The sequence below is a fragment of the Actinia tenebrosa genome, unplaced genomic scaffold (genome assembly GCF_029948245.1).
Source record: "Actinia tenebrosa isolate PJP-AT-01 unplaced genomic scaffold, QUT_ActTen_1.0 PGA_scaffold4__44_contigs__length_22323623, whole genome shotgun sequence".
Taxonomy (NCBI): domain Eukaryota; kingdom Metazoa; phylum Cnidaria; class Anthozoa; order Actiniaria; family Actiniidae; genus Actinia; species Actinia tenebrosa.
Window position 1 is genome coordinate 10,009,412 of NW_028292581.1, and position 22,498 is coordinate 10,031,909.

The 22,498-nt window shown below is 36.5% G+C and overlaps 1 protein-coding gene across 1 annotated transcript in view; it reads right to left on the reverse strand.

Moving 5' to 3' along the window:
• Positions 1-2,199: 2,199 nt before the first annotated feature.
• Positions 2,200-22,498, reverse strand: part of LOC116298140 (PHD finger protein 14) — a 34,471-nt gene continuing 14,172 nt past the window's right edge. Inside the window, exons 2-27 of the mRNA XM_089036505.1 lie at positions 19,620-19,766; positions 18,399-18,527; positions 18,052-18,215; positions 17,435-17,508; positions 17,237-17,292; positions 16,467-16,576; positions 16,022-16,077; positions 14,853-14,964; positions 13,003-13,097; positions 12,308-12,356; positions 11,655-11,720; positions 10,948-11,016; positions 10,081-10,162; positions 9,560-9,604; positions 9,437-9,489; positions 8,767-8,845; positions 7,997-8,103; positions 7,399-7,494; positions 6,587-6,672; positions 5,754-5,885; positions 5,453-5,588; positions 4,950-5,036; positions 4,306-4,421; positions 3,326-3,380; positions 3,186-3,239; positions 2,200-2,708 (exon numbers count right to left, since the gene is read on the reverse strand). Of these exons, the coding sequence (XP_088892631.1) occupies positions 2,610-2,708; positions 3,186-3,239; positions 3,326-3,380; positions 4,306-4,421; positions 4,950-5,036; positions 5,453-5,588; positions 5,754-5,885; positions 6,587-6,672; positions 7,399-7,494; positions 7,997-8,103; positions 8,767-8,845; positions 9,437-9,489; positions 9,560-9,604; positions 10,081-10,162; positions 10,948-11,016; positions 11,655-11,720; positions 12,308-12,356; positions 13,003-13,097; positions 14,853-14,964; positions 16,022-16,077; positions 16,467-16,576; positions 17,237-17,292; positions 17,435-17,508; positions 18,052-18,215; positions 18,399-18,527; positions 19,620-19,680 (2,268 nt within the window). The 5' untranslated portion in view covers positions 19,681-19,766 and the 3' untranslated portion in view covers positions 2,200-2,609. The remainder of the gene's footprint in view (positions 2,709-3,185; positions 3,240-3,325; positions 3,381-4,305; positions 4,422-4,949; positions 5,037-5,452; positions 5,589-5,753; positions 5,886-6,586; positions 6,673-7,398; positions 7,495-7,996; positions 8,104-8,766; positions 8,846-9,436; positions 9,490-9,559; positions 9,605-10,080; positions 10,163-10,947; positions 11,017-11,654; positions 11,721-12,307; positions 12,357-13,002; positions 13,098-14,852; positions 14,965-16,021; positions 16,078-16,466; positions 16,577-17,236; positions 17,293-17,434; positions 17,509-18,051; positions 18,216-18,398; positions 18,528-19,619; positions 19,767-22,498) is intronic.

Sequence of the window (22,498 nt, forward strand, 5' to 3'; positions counted from 1 at the left end):
TTCAAAACTCGCGCCATCATTCAAGTCTTACCCAGTCTTTTAGCTACCATTTGTTGCCGAGAGTCCCGAGAGATACCCAGGCCTTTTTTTTACCAAATTTATTGTTACTGCTATTTTCTAAGTACTTTTGATGATAACATGGATAATACCTATGTTTGGATCTCTCTTTTGACTGTTCATATGTTCTCTAATAAAGAGATAAAAGTCTTTCACTATGAAGTCGTGATTAGATACCAAGCCTACATTATGGGCGATGTGAATGCAATCAGCAAAAGGTTACAAACTTCGACTGCGCGTTTTTTTCGGCATGTTTTCTTCTGTTTAACACCTTCACCGCCAAACTTTTCTCAAATAGCCGTAAACAGGTTCGCTATACATTTTTAACTGTGACGAGAGCGTCAAGAACACCTAAATTAAGGGCTCGTTTACACTAAATCCATTTTAGATCGACCTAGTTAGGATAGATCCGAATCGAGATCGATCCGAGCTACAAAAAACACAGGTAGTCCAACCAAAACCAGGAGCCAAAATATCTTTAAAAATATTAAACTAAATTGGCGGATTTAGTTCCACAAGTTCCTCTCTCCTTTGTTCTTATATTACGATATTCTTCCGTGAGTTTTCCAGCATATTCATAATTGCTTTTAGAGGGAAAACTTTCTTGTCGCTCGACGTTTCACCAGGTTAGGGACCGACTAACCTCTCCCTTAGGCTTCGGCCGAGCTTCCTGATCAGACAGCGGTGACGGGACCGAACTCTCCGTAAAAGGTGCGCGCTGCCATACAATGGTTCAGCACTCCATGTCTGGAAGTATGATTCTTTTTAAAGAATCAAAAAGTAAAAATCCCAAAATCATGTTTCCATAGCAGATAAACTTTGAAATAGATAAAACTTAGTACGATGCACGTTCCGTTTAGTTTTACTAAACGCATCCCACATGGAAAGGAGTGAGTATGCGTTCAAAGCCATCAGCATCACAATCAAGACTTTTGAGTTTGCTGGTCATAGCAAGGGGTTAATCATCTATGGTCTAGGGGCCGACTAACCTCTCCCTTAGGCTTCGGCCGAGCTTCCTGATCAGTCTGTAAATCTTTGGATAGCGGTGTCGGGGCCGAAATCTCCGGCGTAGCCGTAAATGCTTCGCGCTGCCATACAACGGTTCAGCACTCGATGTCTGGAAGTATGGTCCATTTTTAAATCAATCACAAAGTAATAGTCCCAAAATCACGTAAATTCCATAGTAAATAAATTTCTAAGTAGATAAAATTTACTAACAATGATGCTTGTACGTTACCGTTTAGTTTTACCATAGCAAGAGAACATAGCAAGAGAATATGAACTATCATGTGCACACTTTGATGCTATTTTTAGAATCTATTCTAAAAATATCGTCCAATGATATTATTTATTTCAACGTTTGATTTTCTGCACGCGCATAGTACGCGCTCTCTCTACGCTGTTTGCTAACGTTTTCTTGTGCTTTTCTTATGTTCAAATGTTAAAATCTGCCCTCAAGTTGACGATGTAGGTCGAAGGCTTTGGAAAATAATTGTAAAATTACTCCAGAAAGTTGAACAAATTACTACTTAAATTTCCTGTCGTATTTGCCAAGCTTTCGACAGCACATTCTTATTCAGGGCAGAGTCGAAATAACGGAAAAACCCCCGCGCAGAGCGCGCGCAATAAATGCGCGTGCAGAAAAACAAATGGTTTAAAAATAGCATCAAACTGTGCACATGATGGTTACAAGGCTATATAGGGGGAATTCCTTCTCTTAGTTCATTTTCTCTTGACCATAGTTAATGGAGCTTCATTAACTATGGTTTTACTAAACGCATCCTAAAAAGAAAGGAGTACCGATATGCGTCCAAAGCCATGTTAAAAATCATGTTTCCATAGCAGATAATCGTTGTTAAAAATCATTCACTGACTTTTGGAAAAAATAGAGAATTTTCCCGACCAAAATAAAAATTCCCTGACAATTCCGTGATCCTGAAAAATAATGTTAATTTCAATACCGGCTTTTCCCCTGACCGTGGGAACCCTTTACAAATTGGATTCACAGAAGCCAAAACCTGCAGGTATTTTCTAACCAAAGATAGTTTCTTGATTCGCATAATCAAGAAAATGACTGTAAACAATACAAGAATTGTGTTCCTTTTGCTAGCACATTAGCACAATTCTCCAATGCAATACCTGTTCCACAAACAGCTTTTATTGAACTTTGATAATATTGTACACATTTGATTATTTATCTGCTTTAGTAAAACCTAAATGATTTTCTTTCTTTATTTTTTTTCTTTAATTTTTAATTTAATCTAAACTTCGGCGATGCGACTTTGTCTGGTATTCACGTCAATTTTCAACTTAATGCAGTTGCCAAAATAAAATCAGTTATTTTCCGAAAATTTCAACACGAACGAACTTTGATCAAGAAACATGTTCTTTGTGGGCCTCGTATTGCCAGCCAGAGATAAAACTATAGAAAACTAAAGCTTTGGGGAGCCGTGTTCAATATTTACCATCGTCCAGGCGGTAAGAATGATGGTAAAATATGGTGGAGGAAAGGGGGGAACAAAAATGAAGGTTGTCATTATAACAGCAAGCAGTTATGTAGTCGTCTTCTCGTCCTTCTTCGTTTTTTCTTCTGCTTCCTCACTGACTTCCATCTTTTCGCTCTTTTCTTCTGTTTCCTCTTCCTCCTCTTCCTACAGCGAGTTAAATTCATAAAAATTTATTGGATTGGACTGGAAAAATTTAATCGATGAAACCAAAATGAAATTTACTTTGCAATGAAAACCAAAGCAAGAAATTAAAATATATGGAACCACAGGTAACTCACACTAGATAAAAGTAATCTATAAAATATTTTGGTTTATAGGGAGGATAAGATATTCTGTAAAAGGGATACTTTCTTTCTAAAAAATATAAGACGTTTTGTTATTGCGATACGCCTTTTTTCTTGCTTTCCTATAGACCCTTGCACTAAATCCCTACCTAGGGGTTAAAACAATTGAAATCATTAACATCATAAAATACTTCGATCCTCAAGAGAAGGGATTTCTTTTTTTTTCTTTTCTTTTATTTGACCCCCCAGATTGAGCTGCTTTGACGTCACAAGGGGTTTACTTTTCCATCTTACTTTCATCTAGTGGGCTCCCTGTGTTGTAAATACAATAACTTACCGATTCATCACACTCCGTACAGTACCACATATAACCACGCTTCTTGGGGTTACTCTGCAAAACAAATGGGTATAAATCGATTAAAACTGTTCAGCTGAAAAGAAGTATAAAATATTTGACAAAGAAAATGTCTGCTTTACCTTGACTGGTGGGTCCAAACAGCCAAAATGATAACACTGCTTACAGTTATCACACCTGAAGGAAAATATTTGAAATGTTTGTTTAAATGATCAAAGAACATTTGAATTTGTTTCCCCTCCTTCCCCGTCCCTTTTACATTCCTTGCTTCTGTTCATTATTTCCCTCCTTTCTTCCATTGGTTCCTTCTTTTATTCTCCCATTACTTCCTTTCATTCATTCTTTGCTGCAGCAGTCATTTTTTACTAGTATTTTCTTCCTTTCTTGCTTCCTTCCTTCCTTGCTTCCTTCCTTTCATTGCTTACTTTATTCTTTTTCAATCTATTTTTTTCCATTTCTTTCTTTCATTTCTTCCTTCCATTTATTCTTTCCTTCTTTCTTTTCCTCCTACAATTTCCATGAAAGATGTTTTTTCCAATTTCCTTCATTTGAAAACTGTACTAATACATGGCTTTGCACCAGGAGATAGTAACAATAGGCATTTTGCAATAGATTGACACGTGATTGTTACTGGATGGCAAAAAAATTGGACTTCCTTTATTTAAAGATTTTTTGCTGGATTACTAATGTCCTATCCAAAACCTTTTCAAAAATACGTTTTTTCCCTTTTAAGATACTTTCGAATTCAAGATACGAAGCATCTTAAAGTTTGTTTGCCATCCAGCAGAGCCTTCCCCAAGGGACCTTGAGCTGAATTGATTCGCTATCGAAGTCATATATCAGCACGTGACTGTTTGTTGCATAAGGCCTGTTGAACCTGGTCTAGTCTGATTTACATGAGAAAGGAATTAAGTTTCCCAAGGAAAAAGACTATTGTTGTGCCTCCTGTCATTGCCGCCATCACATGATGGTGCAAAGCATCTATTGATTGTTGTATAGAAACAGTAAAGTAGCGAAAGAGCCAAAAGCTTCTTCGTCTTAAAACCAAAAAGATATTTGCTTGTTCAGTCACAGTGGTCATATAAAGTGATTGATATTTTACCTTGCAAGAGTGTGATTATCTCCTTTTCGTTTACACTTAAAACATTCGGTACGTAAATCTTGGACTTTTTCTTTACGGACGTATTCTTTTTTCTTCCTTGGCCGTTTTTCTACTTTCTGAAACATCGTATGATATCTAGTTGGTATCTATGTTTCCGCATTTCAGACCACGTGTCATTCCCTTCAGTACTATGTCTTTGTTTTAAAAGATTTTAAAAGCTTTATGGAGTGATTTCATTTAAACCGTCAAAATTTGTAATTTTTCTTTTGCATTACGTTGCCGGCTGTTTTAGTGGTATTTATCAAAAGAGTTCTCATTAGCCCCCTTTGCTAATACTACCAACATGGCGGCCCGTCGTTTGACTCTCTTGGGAATCGATATTCCCATGAAAATAAAAACTGAATTAGGCAAATATCAGACCACAAGGGCACTTATGGTCTGTTTGTTCCACGGGTAGAATGAAATCCCTCTATCGATACGTTTCGAACAAAGAATCTTATTCCTAATGACACGTACTCTGAAATGGGGGAAATTGCAGCCAAGCTGAATGCTTCTATTGTGAATTAGATTTGAAAAGTCGGCGTTACTGCGGCTGTAAATGATTATGATGACCATTGTGATGATGATGATGATAATCCACTTACAGGTTTCTTTGGTGCAGACTCCGCTTCAGGTGTGTTGACAACATCTTGTGAGGCTTTTCGTTTTCTAAACACTTTTATTCTTTGTGGCTATGGAAGAAATAGGTTAACAATATTTATTCTATTATGACTATATCGATTATTTTCTTATTTATCATGTATAATTGAATATTTGGAAATTTTATCTTAGTTTGCATAAGAACAGCAAATAAAATATTAAGTCCTCCTACCCCCCCCCCCCCCCCCCCCCAGTACTGTCTCTAGCAGTCAAAGTTGGAGACTACTCTCCGCATATGGCAAAACCTGTTAATGTCTTGGTGTACAGAATATTGGGAATATAGGATAACGAGCTTCAATGAGAATGCCATGATGGCCGTCGAACATTAAAGTTGATTTGGAGCTAAGTTTGAGAATGCAATCCTGGTAATGCCTTGATTTATACAATATGCCAAAGATGTCAATGAGAATGCCATGGCATTATTTTTTTTAAATTGCACTCAACACACCTCGCCCTTATCTGGAGTAAACTTGGTAGGCTCTTTTATGGTTCTTCTTTGTCGACTTTTCGAAATTGGAGTATCGTCATCCACATTCACATCGACCTCTTCCTCACTTTCGCTGGGATCGCATTCAGAGCACTGCCTGCAAAAGTCCAGGAAATGAAGAACAATGTGAAAAGCATTCTCGACCCCCCACCCCCGTTGCTTCCACACGACCATTCCCCCCCCCCCCCCCCCTTCACCCCCACCCTACCCCCATCAAGACATTTAGTATGAATGAAGAAGATGATGGTCAAGACGTGCTTACCACAAACACTTGGCAGACTTCCTGGGCATTCTTGTAAGGGGTGGGTCTACACAGCCCAGGTGGTAATAGTTATGACACGTGTCACATTCAGTCATCAAGTGGGGATTGGTTTTTTCGTTACATTTAGCGCACCTGCAAGATACAATGAAACCTTGAATACCAATATCATTATGAAATTCCAAGATCACAATTATGACAAATCTACTCTTAGTTGTCTAAGAACAAGTACACTGACAAGGACTGGAACTCATTATTAACTCATTATTAGGCTATGTCCGCAATAAATACGTATATTTTCAATGCGTTTAGGGCTTGCGTCCACACTAAAACGATTGCAGACGTATGCAAACGCTCTTCAGATTAGAGATATTTGAAAACGGAGGCGTATCGCATTAGCGTTGACGTATTAGGCGTTTCAGTGAAAACGCTGATGTTATTGACACTGGCACGTCTTTTTTTCGCATACGCAGATGACCATATTGCATCAATCCCGTTTTTGATCGTTTTAGTGTGGACGAGCGAAAACGCTATGAAAACGCTAGTGTGGACGCAAAGTTTTCGGTGCGTTTTCGGTGAGACGAAAAAGAGCGTTTTGAAAAAACATTATGATGTCGAAGGGGCCTAAACTTAAGCTCATGTCAAACGTCGAACTTCACATGAGCCGAACCTAATAACATCATAGAAGACCGCCTTGTTATCTTTTGTTTCAAATGGGTTCGGCACATGTCGTAAAGTTCGACGTTTGACCTGAGCCTTAAGGACCCACGATGTCTCTGGGTATCATGCGGCTCAGTCTATTCTAGCTTGCCCAAGAAAAGCTGTATTCTACTTACGGATGTATCTGGATGTGTTTTGAAGAGGTTTCCGACATCTTTCGTTTTGTTTTTCTTGTTTTTAGAATCTCAGGCAAACTGAAGTCCTGAAGAAAAACACAAAGTATCAGTAAAATATCAACAAGCAGTTTTAACTATGGATTTAACTATGGAATTGTTTTACTTTGTAACCTTCCTTGTCCCATAGATTTAGTTCTCTACAAGAAGATAACTAGCACGAATATAAAAAAGGATGGTCAATAAAATACACGTAAAAAAGCAACGCGTTACGTGCACTGTTATAACTGCTCCACCGCTTTTCACCATCGTGATCATGCATAGCTTTGATGCCCGAACCCACCATCATAATTGAGTAGAGCATATACTGAGAATTACTTCTCTATGAATTGAATGCACCCTTCTCAAAATTGTCTGGAATACGAGGCTAACATGGAAATACAAAAGAAATGCCACAAATTCCATCGAGAAAAAGACGTGATTTCTTTTGTATTTTCATGCATCTACCTTGCATCCACGATACTTTTAAGAAGGGCCCATTGTCTTTATTGCTCTTAAATTCTTCCTTTTAAAAAAAATTGTCATTGATATAAATATAATTAAGGAAAGTATTTCATATTGACTGGTACCAAGGAAAAAAGTGTGTTCCAGTTTTGTGGTCCCAAGACGGTACAAAAATTATTATAAGCATTATATTAGAGCCTGTGAGCAGTGAACTGGGACGTCTTAGCTAGCCCCCTCCTATGCTTTGAGGATTTTTCTTGGTATTCTCCGGTTATTAGCAGAAACTTTCGAGTTAGCAATGACAATCCTACCTGATCAGCGAGTTGACATAACAGTTGGTGTAGAACCAGACCTTCCTCTCGGTGCTTTTTTAGGGTGCTTGTCAGACCATGAAGATTTCCTGTCAGCTATACTCACAAAAAAACAAGGTTCAAATGTTTAATTATTTCCACTAAACATCAAGAAATATGAAGACTTGTAAGAGAGTGAAATATGAGCACTGTATACGTAGACCACAAGGAACCCAGCTCAGAAATATGGAAAATTCGAGGACTTTTGCTAAGGGGCTCTAGATCGCTCTAGCAAAGATTACAGTAGACAAAAAAATAATACATTTTCCAAAAACTCTGGTTTTATTTTAGCTGTTACTGAGAGATCAGAGAAGTAGTGAGGGTCACAGAGTTGGAGGAGCAAACGCGCTTGTTTGGCGCCAAAGTTCCCGCCAAATCCACAGAAACTAGATAAACATAAAAGGGCCATATATTTTAGTCACAAGGGATTTCTCTGTTACCCCGACATTGAACATTAATTTTTTTTGGGACCATTTCGACTTTTGAATATGGAAACCCCTAGGTTTTAGAAGAAAGAAAGGTCCCATCCCTTCCTACGTACAGTACTATTATACCGTACCTTGTCTACTTTTTCTCTCAGTTTTCGTTCTTCTTCTTGTAGTTGTTGGTTGTTGGTTTCGAGTTTCGCTTGTCGTTCCTGCATGTCTTTAACACGTGCATCCCGATCTGAAGATATTACACAGTCAAACAACAAAATTAAATATTTAAGAATTATTTGCCGAAGGTGAAGTGAATATCGGGGAATAATAACCGAAACGAAGTTGAGGTTATTATTCCCGATATTCACTGAGCCTGAGGTGAATGATTGCTTTAGTATAAATACACAGGTGATTCTTTCAAAAAAAGAAGAAGAAAAAAGAAGATAAAAGATACATTTAAAATTAGGTAACAGCAACAAAGCGGCTGGCCGCCATTTTGGATTATCGCTGGAGGTGATTATCGTGTGATAGTGTGATTTTCTCGACCAATCAGCGCGCGAGATTTTCAATAATCACCTGTGTATTTTTATACTAAAGGTTGATAAAGATTTTGTTGAATGTTGTATACCGAGCCCGAAATGCACTATGGTTGATTTTAATGCAATCAGCGAAAGGTCACAACGAGAAACGAGGAGTTCTCCGATTTTCCTCCGGAAAAGACAACTCCTAAATTCTAATTCAATCTTTAAACGATCTGCAAATTATGGTTAAAATTGACCTATTTGGGTTTCCGTCTGACCTCAGATTAGTAAATTAAATTAATTCTTTTTATATTAGCATCCCACTAGTAATAGAGTCTGTAAATAAAACCATTTCTGCACAGAGCAGACATTCATGACATGACACGTACCATTATAATAGTTGACAAATTCACAGGTCATTGATGGAGGAACGAACCACTTTCGACGCACGTTTACAACATCTCTTGTCTTGGTAAAGGACGAATCAGTGTTAGTCAGTCAAGGATCAATAACATGAAGCCAGGAGGGAGGGGGGGGGATCATTTTGTTAAGACAAAATAACAAAGAAATAACAACTGTTGCATGGAAAAGAGAAATAATTTTCTAGGAATGACACTGGATGTGTTTCATTGACCTACTGATTATCTATTAGGTTTCCTCTTATTAATGCCGGGTGTCAAATGGGTTTCAAATGGGTCTTGTTTTAACAAATAATGTCTTACAAAAAGGACCACAATTTATTTTATCCCTCTTCTTGAATCCTTTTTCTTTTTTCTTTTTTCCCCCATCCTTTTCATTTCATTTTCCTTTCTTTCTTTTTTATTCTTTTGTCCTTCTGTCCCTTTCTTTATTTTTCTTTTCTTCTTCTTCATTCTTCTTCTCTTTCTTTACTCCCTTCTTTCTTTCTTCTCTTTTCTTCCTTTTCGTCCTATCCCTTCCCTTTGTTATCTTCCCTTCCTTTTTTTGTATCTACTTTTGATAACAATTAAAAAAAAAAAAGTTTTGACTGACAATCACCAACCGCCCAGTCCAAAAAGATAAATAAATATTAACTCTTACTTGCTCAGTTGTAAATCCTAAAAGAACTGCTTTCTTGAACAACTGCCGACAAGCTAAAAGAAATACCTCGTTTTAGTAAGCATTATTTTGGAAAGAAAGAATTGTGAATTGAATTAGGATTACCTCCAGGACAAGAAGATAGAAGACGAGAAACTTTCTCAGTTGGAGCTGTGGGAAGAAAAGAAAGAAGTTTCGTATTCAGTTTTTTGATGTAATTTCTTAAAGAAATTGAATGGAATGAAGTCGAAACAAATCAAATATTTTTTCAGAAATTTTGAGATAGGATGCTAAATAATATAGTCAATTGAAAAAATTATGAAAAATATAGTTAGTCTTTTATGACATGCGTTACACGTATTTTTCCTTCGCCATGATTGCTTATGTTGAAACAGTTTTTATCTGTTTTAATTTTAATCATGATTTTTCGAGGTCAGATCCAGGGAGATAAATTGGGCTTAGAGATTAAAAAAATAATGATAAAGTACAGGTCCAACCTAAAAAGGGCGCTATGTGATGCATTTCTAAGTAACAGCCACCCCCTTGAAATCGTTGTTTTAGTCGTTTAGTTTACCGTGGTTAACTTGTGAACTTTTAAAACAAAGAAGAAAAAATTAAATCTATATTTTATAAATTTGGGAACTTACTGTACAAGGCTTTTGTTGGTGAACTGGCTTTTTCTTCTTTTACTCGTTTTTGGATTTCATTTAAGCAGGACTCAATTCTTTCCTGTTGATCAATCAATACAATCAAAATATCAAGCACTCTTTTTTATGATTTTATTAACGGCAGATATATTCTTATTCACTTATTGTGTGTTATATGTAGCATTCGTAAAAGTTGCGTGTACAAGTTAATAGGAACTGGGAATATCAGAGGTCGTTTTTTTGCGTGTGAGCAATTTCGTGTTGTTGTTTTTAAAATAGAGTCTAAGGATGTAGTTTGAACCAGTGACATTAGCCACAATTGTATAAAAATACTAATACTAATAATAATAAACTCTTTATTAAAGAGGATAGCACGGAATAGTTACAAAATAACTAATAAACTAGTGGCCCTCTGTATCACTTCCTCTTACAAGTATGTTTTTTCCTTCCATGATTCTAACAAGTCACAATTACAACTTCAGTGATCCAGAATTTTCTTAGCCTGTTCATTTAATGGGAAAAATTTTAAGTGAGCTTCACAAGCTTTTAGTGGGTTTCTTTCTGGCTGACAGCACATGTGGTCAGTACTTGACAACCATTTGGAGCAGAAATGATGAAAAGGTAAATTATACACCGTGAAAAGATGAAAAAACTTACTGACGTTTCGGACGCTAGTCCTTCGTCGGAGTAAAAGAGCAGAAGATGAGTTTTGGAGCAGAAGATGAGTTTTGAAGACTTTTATCAACTGAGTGAAACCCAGCAGTTGTTCAGTTAGAAATTCAACCTAAAATCCCTATGTTTAAACAATCCTCTCTCTCTCTTTCTCTTGCTCTCTTTTCTTTGGGTGTGACAGCAGTATGGTCTTACCTTTTCTTCTGGTGTCTTTCTTTCACTTGCCTTCTTAAACCTTGCATTATATGCTAGCCATGCCCGACGCTGAAACACAGGTACAGTCAAGCTTACTTAACATATATATGACCTCACTTTACATTGAACATTGGTCAAGTATTGAATTCCCCATGAGGCAAAAGTGTAAAAAAAAAATGCTTGTCAAGTGACAAGTGGGATATTTCATAGTGCACTATGAGAAAGCATTGTATATAGAGATTATCACATGTTAAGAGCTCGTTTTTATTCATGAGTTTCCATATCACACCACGAACAAGTGAGTCCGTAAGTGAGTGAGTGATATCATATGGAAAACAAGTGAATAAAAAAGATGTCAGGCTCTTAACAGTCATGACGTAATAATTTGTTTATTACACATTTAGAGTTGATAAGATGACAATACTTGTAGTTTCCAGTTTACTGTGAAGTAATATTATATTGGATCACTTCCCTTACATGGTTTTTATTCACTGCTTTATCACACTGATTTTCACACGTTAAGAGCTTGATATCGTTTATATTCAAGAGTTTCCAAATGATGTGGCGAGCGAGTGAGTGATATGATATGGAAAACCAGTGAATAAAAAACAAGATCAGGCTCTTAACATGTAATAATTTGTTTAATTTGGAACAGTGGATAAATAATGGTATGCAATGTTACTTATAATAATGCCAGTAATACTAACTCTTCCTTTGGTTATGGTTTTATCGGCATGTTGTTTACAGTGTGCATACAGTGGGTCAGCTACATCCTGCAATAAACGTCATATTGTTGTTTAGTAATTATCTTGAAGTACGTCAACAAATAATGTGTTTGTCAGAAAAATAATGTTCAAGCTAATCAGATTGATTTTAATAAAAACTAGAGTAAAGAAATATAAAACCGTTTTCTATTTTAGATGCTCTAATCCTGAGAGAACATATTAAGTGAAGCATAGGAAACCATGATGCAGTTAATACTGTATGAGTCTATCAAAAAACTCTTACAAATGAGTTTTACCCAAGGATGAAAACCAGAATTTATAGGTACAGACGGTATCTGCAATTTTATCAAGTCAAGTTCACACAATAAGGAGGATTGGCAAGTTGGCTTCAGGACTGTTCCCAGCCAATCATAAGCAAGGTAATTACAGTACTTAACTACTTTCTGACCGACACAACTTGAAGTTGTGAAAGGCTTGTATGGCACTCTTCTTCAGTCGTTTCATCTAAGGCTCGTAATCTACCTATTACGCATGTTCTTATTAGATATCCGAGCCCATCCCACATGGCTAACTGCCTCCTCTATCTAGTACTACTTTCTGACTGACTTGCTTTCATTAAAGAAAAATAAACCCACCTCATCACATTCCTCTGGTACATCTGATAGAAGACCGTGGATTTGAGCACTGGAAAAAATATTAAATTGAAAATATTTAAAGCGAGAAAAAATTTTATTTGCAGTCAAATCTCTATATTTAAAAATATTACATATACACTGTAGATCAGCCACCTACCATTATATAATATAAATTAAATTACCTTAGTTCCCTACTGTAGCAAATACACATTTACTGGAGATAAATATTCATTATATATCATACACATGCTTTTATCCCACTTATTTACAGATTGGGCCTACAGCATCAGCTGCAGTTAAAATCTTACATTTCACATTTTTGATTACATTTGTTTGCTGATAAAACCTAATATTTTGGTTGATTAAAATTTATAAAGTGCTAGGAAAGCTTGAAGCAGCAGTTTATTCATCCCGGTTTGGAATAAATGACCACATGTTGCAACTAAGGGAAGCACAGTTGGCTTGTGCTGCTAATGTACTGCTTCTCACCAATGTGAATGGTGTTTGAGTCTTGTTTATTGGTTCTCTCCTGTGCTTTGAGCTGGGTTTTCTTCAGGTTCTCCAGTTTTCCATCCTCCTCAAAAAGCAATTCCTTATTCCAATTTGAACTTTGGGCTTTTACCTAGTTTGGAGCCTAGCTCTGTTGTGATTGACTCATGCTGTGATACAACAGCCAAAGCTTAACAGAAACTCACCAAGTAACATGGAAGTAAGTTCTACATAAACCAGCATCACAACCCACACAGACACCTGTCCTACTGAAGCGCTCATCTTCACACAAACTGCATTCCTGAAATTTCAATATACCAAAATTAAAGTTTTGTTTTCATATACAGCTGTCATTAGTCTTTTATAGTTATTGTAAATAGTCTGCATCTAAAAATATGTTTAATAGTTTTGTCCATGATGCTAAATTAAGTATAAGTTGTGTTACAAGTATGTTGTGGTGTAGTCAGTATGGTATGGTCAGTGCCTGGGAGGGTCTGTGACCAACACTTAAACAAGATAAAAGTTATATTTGCATTTTCGCTCTTATCTCTCATTTATGATGAAAATGTTGATTTTTGGACAATTTGGTTGGATTTCAAAGTAAAACAGTTTCATGAACTCAGAGACATAATGGCTGTTTCAAATATATGCATGTATGTTTGAGATGCTTTTGAATTTTATTGATTGACATAAACTTACAATGTATGCCTGGATTGCAAAACGCTACACCAAGAGAAATATGAGGCTCTAAAAATAAATTTAGGTCCATGGTGAAACACTACACCATGAGAAATATCAGTCTCTGGGCATAAATTTATGTCCATGGTGAAACACTACACCATGAGAAATATCAGTCTCTGGGCATAAATTTATGTCCATGGCGAAACACTACACCATGAGAAATATCAGTCTCTGGGCATAAATTTATGTCCATGGCGAAACACTACACCATGAGAAATATCAGTCTCTGGGCATAAATTTATGTCCATGGCGAAACACTACACCATGAGAAATATCAGTCTCTGGGCATAAATGTATGTCCATTGTGAAACACTACACCATGAGAAATATCAGTCTCTGGGCATAAATTTATGTCCATGGCGAAACACTACACCATGAGAAATATCAGTCTCTGGGCATAAATTTATGTCCATGGCGAAACACTACACCATGAGAAATATCAGTCTCTGGGCATAAATGTATGTCCATTGTGAAACACTACACCATGAGAAATATCAGTCTCTGGGCATAAATGTATGTCCATGGCGAAACACTACACCATGAGAAATATCAGTCTCTGGGCATAAATGTATGTCCATTGTGAAACACTACACCATGAGAAATATCAGTCTCTGGGCATAAATGTATGTCCATTGTGAAACACTACACCATGAGAAATATCAGTCTCTGGGCATAAATGTATGTCCATTGTGAAACACTACACCATGAGAAATATCAGTCTCTGGGCATAAATGTATGTCCATGGTGAAACACTACACCATGAGAAATATCAGTCTCTGGGCATAAATGTATGTCCATTGTGAAACACTGCACCATGAGAAATATCAGTCTCTGGGCATAAATGTATGTCCATTGTGAAACACTACACCATGAGATTAAACATTTTGTTGTTGGACATAAAATTATGTCAAAATGAAAAAGTGCAAATATAACTTTCAACATATTTTACTACGACTGTGCAGGAGACTTATATAGCTAGGGAAGGTTAAGTTATGTGGTGGCTCGTATTAATACATCAGATTCCAGTACTGGAGGTTTGAGAGGTCATATCATGTTCAGTGTTACTTGTATTGTGTTCATTGTGTCTCTCATCTCTCCATCCACAAGTTTTAAATGTAGAGACTATCCAACATGTTGGGAGGGGAAGGTAATCTAGTACATTATTATGTACTGTATGCCATAGGTTAACTGCAATGGACTATTTAACTCGCCAAAGTGAGGTGAGGGTAGAAAAGATAGTTCCTGTGGTTGTGACATGTGTATATAGTACATAAATTATACATGTAATCAACTAACAATCACAATAGTATTGTACCTTAGCACCCCACTTATACAGAGGTAATTCAGACAGGGTAACACATTCCAGGCTTTCAGGCTTCACAAAAGCCACTCCAGGTGTGTAGAGAGCACAAAGCAAATGAACCCATCTGAATCAAAGATACAGGTGAAGATTAGCATCTATACTGCACATGTATTTATCTCAGTAGGGCCCTTTGCCATTAAAGTTAAAGTTGGTAGTCTGAGCACTCATTTCTCAAATGGTGTGTGTCAGTCCTTAGAACTGGACCAACACAGCTCCAACCTGTTCTAAAAACTGACAAGTACCATTAGAACTGGCGACCCAGACCAATTGCTTTGCCTTTAATGGACAGTAATGGAAATTGCCCCTAGACTTATGTAGTGTAATGTTCTTCAAATACATTCCAAGCCCTCTTGGGAGTCTGCAAGGGTGGCATATGCTTCTAAATAGCTGGCAATCTCTCACTGCTACAGTATGTACTAGACAGTATGTAGACAGTATGTAGACAGACAAGTAGGATTTTTGATTCCATTCTCAGATCAGTCACATATTTGAGTTGAGTTTGTTTGATGTGCAGCTTGTTCCCTCCCTGGAGTATGTGTGTGGAGTGTGTTTGTTTGTTTGTTTATTTATTCAAGAGGGGCCATGCAGTGTTCTGAAAGTAGAAATACAAAGTACATGTATCTTGGGATAGATTTTTTGATTATCTGGAACTACACTAAAATATGATTCAGATACTGCAGCTCTGTGTTTCTTAATTACAGACTCATTTACTCAGGGTAAGCCTCATTTCACTGTCAAAATATTCCTAAATTAATGCCAGTAAAGAAAAGAATATGCAACTTCAAAACTACAAGCACCTTAATGGACTTTCACCAGAGCAAAAGAGTATTTAAAACTGGAGTATTCAAGAACTTGGAAAAAAACACATCTTTAAAACCAACTACATGATTATGGCAGGCTATGAGACTCAGTTTTAAATGTGATGTCAAAGCAGCTCAATTTGGAGGAAAAAAACGATTTCAATCTCATGAGAATTGGAAACCTAGATTATTATGTCCTCAAGATAGAGCTGCACTCCAATGTGCTGCAAGGGGTCTATGTCCTCCAAAATGAGCTGCCTCCCAATGTGCTGCATGCTGATGAAAGCATCAAAGATTCAATGACTATAAAACTACACTTACTGTCCAGTATCTGTTTCTTTGAATATCCCACCAAGATTAGGACAAAGTTCACAATCCTAAGATCACAGATCATATTGGATTAAACAAGATTAATCTAGTTTATGAAAACCTCAATTATTGCTTTCCAACAGAGGATTTGTGAGGGGAAGCTTTGGACTCCCTACCTTTACAAATCTCCCCATGATATTGGCCATTTCAAATTGTGGGGGAAACTGTGTTAAGTTTGCAGTGCAGTGCATTTTGAGGTGATTTTAAGCAACATATAAATTTCCAATTCGACCCAGTTTTATCAACCTTGGAATGGCTAGTATATCTCTTCAAAAAAAAATAAAAAAATAATTAAAAAAATTAAATAATACCCATTGATTGTGCATTTTTGTTATTCTTGTCCTGTGGGCAAAACCACCACTGATTATCAAAAGTGTTATTCTGACATACTACTTACAGGTTGAACTCCAGATTTGCATGCATCACAAAACCAAGGCTCTGTTGGCGAGTCAGTATCATTACTCTTGTCACTTTCACTTCCTTGTTCATTAATATTACCATAGCAACCTGAAACAATTAGTCAAAAATGTAAGTTTTTATCATGGGCCATGTGAAATAGTTAATATTTGAACTCTTGAGTTTGTATGTTTTTTTGTATTTTCTTAACTAGTAATGATAAACAATGAAATGATGTAGAGTATGACCAGATAATTTGATAACTTATAAAAAAAGAAGTTAAAAAAATTATAAGAACTAATAAGCAAATAGTATGTCAAATAGAAGTACCAAATTTACTACATGTACATGCATCATCTATTTAGATGCCAAAAATGAAAGTATCCAGCTTTATAAAGTTTTTTAAAGGGGCACTTGGATGAAAATGGATAAAAATTGGAAATGACTTTAAACGTAGTTAAACTTATCTATATGGCCCCAATAGTAGCCAAGCAACATATTTTCTTCTCAGTAAAACGTGTTGGATAAAAATTATCAATTTTATTCAGCATATAAATTGTGAGTAAATGACGTCATTTACTCAACCCTATTGTTCTTTTCTCTTTTAACCCAATATTTCTCAACTGCAAGTAGCTCCCAGGTGAAAATTTTTCACTAATCTGGTTTACATAATTATAATTGACTCAAATTATCCACAAATACTTCAATTATTCGGACTTTGAAAAGTTGGGGTGTTTTAAACCAAGTGCCCCTTTAATAACATAGTCAAACCTTCATGGACAGTGATCCCACAGTTGTCACACTCAACAATTTCATCTCCTTCATCACTGAAAAAACAATTCAATTTATACAGTATAGTAAAAATATGACTGAAAATTTTTATCTAAATGATTAAGTATAATTTAAATTTAAAACTATATAAAATTATATACTTTATTATTGTAAAATAGGGATTATTAATGTTATTACCTGACATCATCCATACATATACCACAGATGACCACATCAGAAGATGCTTTGAGAGGTTCTAGCTTCTGGTCTTTCTGTTAAAGTACATGCACACACTCATGAAATCAATGTACATACAGTACAATGTAGTTTAATTTTTATTAAAATAATGTGGGAATCAATATGCTGAGTTCAATTTAGGGTAAATGATGCCTCCCTCTTCCTTCCCCTCCTCCCATCCCTTCCTCTCATCCCATCCTCCCATCCCGTCCCCTCCTCCCATCCCATTCCATCCCCTCCTCCCATCCCTACCACTCCCATCCTCTCTTCCCTTCCCTACCCTCCATCAAGATGCAGATTTGATTATTGTTGTGTTGTGATCATTGATTGTGTTTGATGCATTTTCCTTCATTTGCAAAACCTTAAAAGCAAAATTCAAATTTGATGTGTGGATTAGCAATGCCCTGACATTGTTAAGCCTAGAGGTTGTTTCAGGGTTTGATCTGTGAGTTAGCTGTGCTCTGACGTTGAACAGCCCAAAGGGTTAAGCATGCCATGCCCTGACTTTGATGAGCCCAGAGGTTGTTTGAGGGTTTGATAAAATTTGGTTTTATTTCTATCAGTAATCAATAGTTTACCTTTGAATGCATTGCTGCTATCAGATCTCCAATTGATAATGTTGGTCCTTTATCAACCTCTTCTTCGCTGTCTTCGCTATCACCATCATTGTCCTCTGGTTCATTTCGGTTGTCTACATTGCTAGAATCCATATCTTGTTCATCATAATCACTTCCTGATCCAGCTAGCCACATAATAACACACTTTTAATAATTAACATTGCTTGAGAAAATAATAATTTAGAAAAAACATCATTTGAGAATATAATAATTTTTTAAAAAAGTTTAAGAGGTTAAGGCCACATTTATTCTTTATTTGGAAAAGGAGGGTGTCATGGTGGTATATGGTCCACCATCCTTATTTCTACCTTCAGCATGTTCATCAAACTCAAAGTCTTCATCTTCTTCCTCATCTTCTTCATCCTCTCCCAGCACAAACTGCAGCAAAGGACTGTTTTCTACTGGTTTAATCTGTCTCTTATTGGGACCTCTATTCACTGTAAGTACAAATCAAATATAATTATCATACAGTAAGGTCAGGTAAGACCATTCTCAACCCCAGAGCAATGTCGTTCTTACTGTGCATATTTAAATTTAAGAATTTCCGAGATGAGCGAGTGCTTTCATAAATATTGCAAGCACAGACATGAAAACAAGGCATTTTTGGGCAGTATTCATAAGAAACCTTTGGATATCACAGAGTTACCTGAATACATTTAGCCGATTTCTACGACCCTTGAAGAAATTATTTCGTCTGATGTGAGCTATATTTTTTTAAAAAAAGGTCATAATCCCGGTTCTGAACAAAACGAAATTTCAAAATATTTCTTTAACAACATAATTTCAAAGTTTTTGTATGTGTTCTTCATATATAGCCCACATAAAATCTTGCCCAAAATGCCTTGCTTTTGAATCTTAACACACAATACTTTTGACAGTGCTTGTGCATCTTGGAAATTGTCTATTCAAATGAGCACCAAAATCTGATTAATACCAAGCATACAACCACTGACACTGTAAAAAGAGATACTTATCACTTGTAAATAACCCATGTTTAATATTACATCTTATTGCCATGTAGCACAAGCTGCCCCTTTACCCCCCTCTGTGGTCCAGAAAATAGCCAGATACATAACTCATATTCAAAACACAAAAAATATATAAATATTCAGACATTCTTAAACAATAAACCCACTCACTACCTTTCACTTGGTACACATAACCTTATATACTCCCCGTCTCCCCGGCCCTCGCATTTAAAGCCATAGCTAGCTAACAGCTCATTTAATTGAAATGACTTGAATAAAGTACGAATTCGAAAGACTTTACAAACCCAACGCACAAGAATACACATTATACTAAACGACTGAAGTGTTCATATAATAAATACTTAAGTGTGTGAATTATCACGATGAACAGCACTCACTACACGTGAATTATTAAGTCAACAAAAGGTCACACCAACTGACAGGCTTAAAAGCAGGACTAACTAAAGAGAAGCTCTCTTGGAAAGCAAAAATTTATACCCACTTCACAAAAATTGTTATTAAATTGACCAATTTGTTTCTCTTTTTTTAAAAAATACTTACAAAGAGACTGTAAAAATCGATGCCTTTCTTCCTCTGCATTGTTTTCCTTCTTGTCCGCCATGTTGGAATTGACCGAGTGAGGAAGAAGGAGCCTGGTACGTACTCCGTCTTTCTTGTCATGTCATGCATGGATTTAGATGTAAATATCTATATGAAAATAAGTATTTAAAAGGGTAAAAACTAAACATATATATTTTTTCTTTAATTAATGTTGAAATGTTACTAAAGTCTTTTTAATCAATTCAATTTTAATTAGTTTTTTCCCTCATAGGTCAACAAATGGAGAAACCACAGGTAACCCAAGCGGAAATGATTGATTGATGGGGTGAAGGGTCTTGAACATGATCATTTCTCGGAAGGACATGAATTTTTGATCTCGAGAATAAGAAAGTTTTTTTATGAAGATATAAACATAAAAATTTTCACTGTGACGTCACACTATCGAAAAAAAATTTTTTTTAGTTTTAACAGAAAAAAAAAAGAGTTTAAAATTTGCTGTGGTGTTTGTTTGTTGTTGTTGTTGTTTTTAATATTTTTTAATACACATTACCACTTGTTTATTATCATGATTATACATGTACATATTTCGTTTCCGACTTCATTTTGTAAGGCGCAATGTGGTCTCAGATATGGCGCTATATAAAGCTGCCGATACACGCTGCAATTTTTTCTCGCGCTGGCAACGCAATTTCACATTTTGTTGCAGCGAAAAATTACAACGCCTGCCATATCAAAAAGGTTTGAAATAAACTTTAATAAAAGGATATTAATGGTAAAAATCATTATTAAATCCTGATTGGCTAGTCTGAATCCTTGGTTTTCACCTACGTCATCAAATTTCAAAAGCGTAAATTCGCATTATAATAAAATAAAAGTTTCATAATCTTGTAAAGCGGTCAAAACTACATATTCTGGCCAAATTTCGAGGCTGTAAAGCATTTCGTTGCGGATTTATAGGGGAGTAAACATGACGCAATTTGTGGTTAAAATGTATGGAGCGGCCATCTTGGTGTTCCAAGTTGGTACGTACACCATCATGGCGGACGAAATTTCAAAGGCTTAAGATGATTGAATATTTAGTAATTTTGACTATATTTCACTTAAATGTACTTTAATTAGATATTTAAAACGTGTCTAAGGGAAAATCGTTCAACTAGAGTAATTTTTTTGACTACTTTGATCGCTATTTAGATAGACGTGACGGTATTGCGTGACACAAACTCAACCTTCATAACTCGGGAACCAAACATCGAAATGACTCGAGGTTTTTTTTGTGACTCATAACTTAACCCTGGTTTCTAAAACATACTTGAAAAATGCCTTTATACCATCAATAGTTTCAAAATTAGTTTTCGAAATTCCGGAAATGTTGCAGAGAAAAGTTCAAACTTTTTGATTTTCTGCAACAATTTTTGCGTTGCGAGACATCGTTGCCGTCATGCAACGCAAAAATTGAGATTGCATTGCCATATTGATATTCGTAAAATTTACTCATTTACTCTTATTCGTAAAATTTTAAAGTTTCGTGAAGATTGTCGATAATCCAGAGAATGTATGAGTTTTTGAACCTTTACAGCTTTTACAAAGAAATGTATGTTGGCAGGTAAATTTGGCCTTTTTTGTTGTCATATCTCTGTTCACGAAACTTCAAACAAATATAAAACATATCGTTGGTGAAAATTCACTAATCTACTCAGGTTTAACAATAATAGTGAAGTTAAACAGACGTACACTGAGTAAAAAAAATTCAGCTTTTCAGAGTAGTTCAGCTTCCAGTATATTTATTCAAAGTCTTCCCAAAAGTGCTTCAATTTCTAATTCCTTGTGAACGTATATTTATTCAGAGTCTTCCCAAAAGTGCTTCAATTTCTGGTTTTTGGTTGACGGGGCAGTTTTCGAGCGTGGATCGGGGGCAAACAGAAATAGGTCGCATTTGTCCTCTAGAATCCTCAGTACTCCTTTAATGATCGTCATCCAAGCCTCACAAGCGTTTGGAGTCGTTAACTGATCTCCACACGCGTTTAACAACATGAAGAACCGCGTTACGTTGTCTACGCTGTCCTCAGAAGACGTAGCAATGTACGATTGAATCAGAATATATAACCCCACTATAATTACATTGATAGTTATTGGAAAGTCGGCCTTCAAGTTAGAAACTTAGCAGCAGTAAGGGGGACTCGCGATCGATGCCGTATATTTGCGGGTTTAACCCGCGGAATTACGAACGCGGGTACAGCAGATTTACGGGATTTCCCGCGCGACAAGTCCTTACTGCTGCTGTGTTGGGTACCGCAAACGGAGGTTAAAATATCCTTTATATATAGATGGATACCATCAAAAGCATTAGAAATAAAACTGTGCGCAAGCTCAGAACTCAGGTGCTGGACCGCTTAGACGCCGACTTTGCCTTCACGACATTTATGGAGGGAGATACAGACGAGACGATGGACGAGGAAAGAGCAGAAAGGATAATCAATTTGATGCCCGAAGGCGACTACCGTTTGGAGTTGACGTTTATAAAGTATTTAGACGGCGAGTGGATAATAGAAAAGGGCAGGAATCCAATACGGGCGTCTGGCAGGAAGGACCTGTTTGTTTTAAACAAGGACACGCGACCGGGAGCACTTGAGGGAATAGACATGCTCTTCTACGAAGTTGCTTACCCGGTTACCGTGGTTATTTACGGTGCGTACAAGATAAAGACGCCGGATGTTAAAAAGTTAAAACCAATGCGCCATCCAGGTAACTGTGTAGGGAAGCTGGTTAGAGAGTTCTTCGAAGATTCCTCCCGCGGTGGTAAATTAACCTTAAAGAGAAGAGAAGCCATCAGGAAATGGGAGCATGCTACTCGTAAAACCGGAGGAACCATCGAAAACATC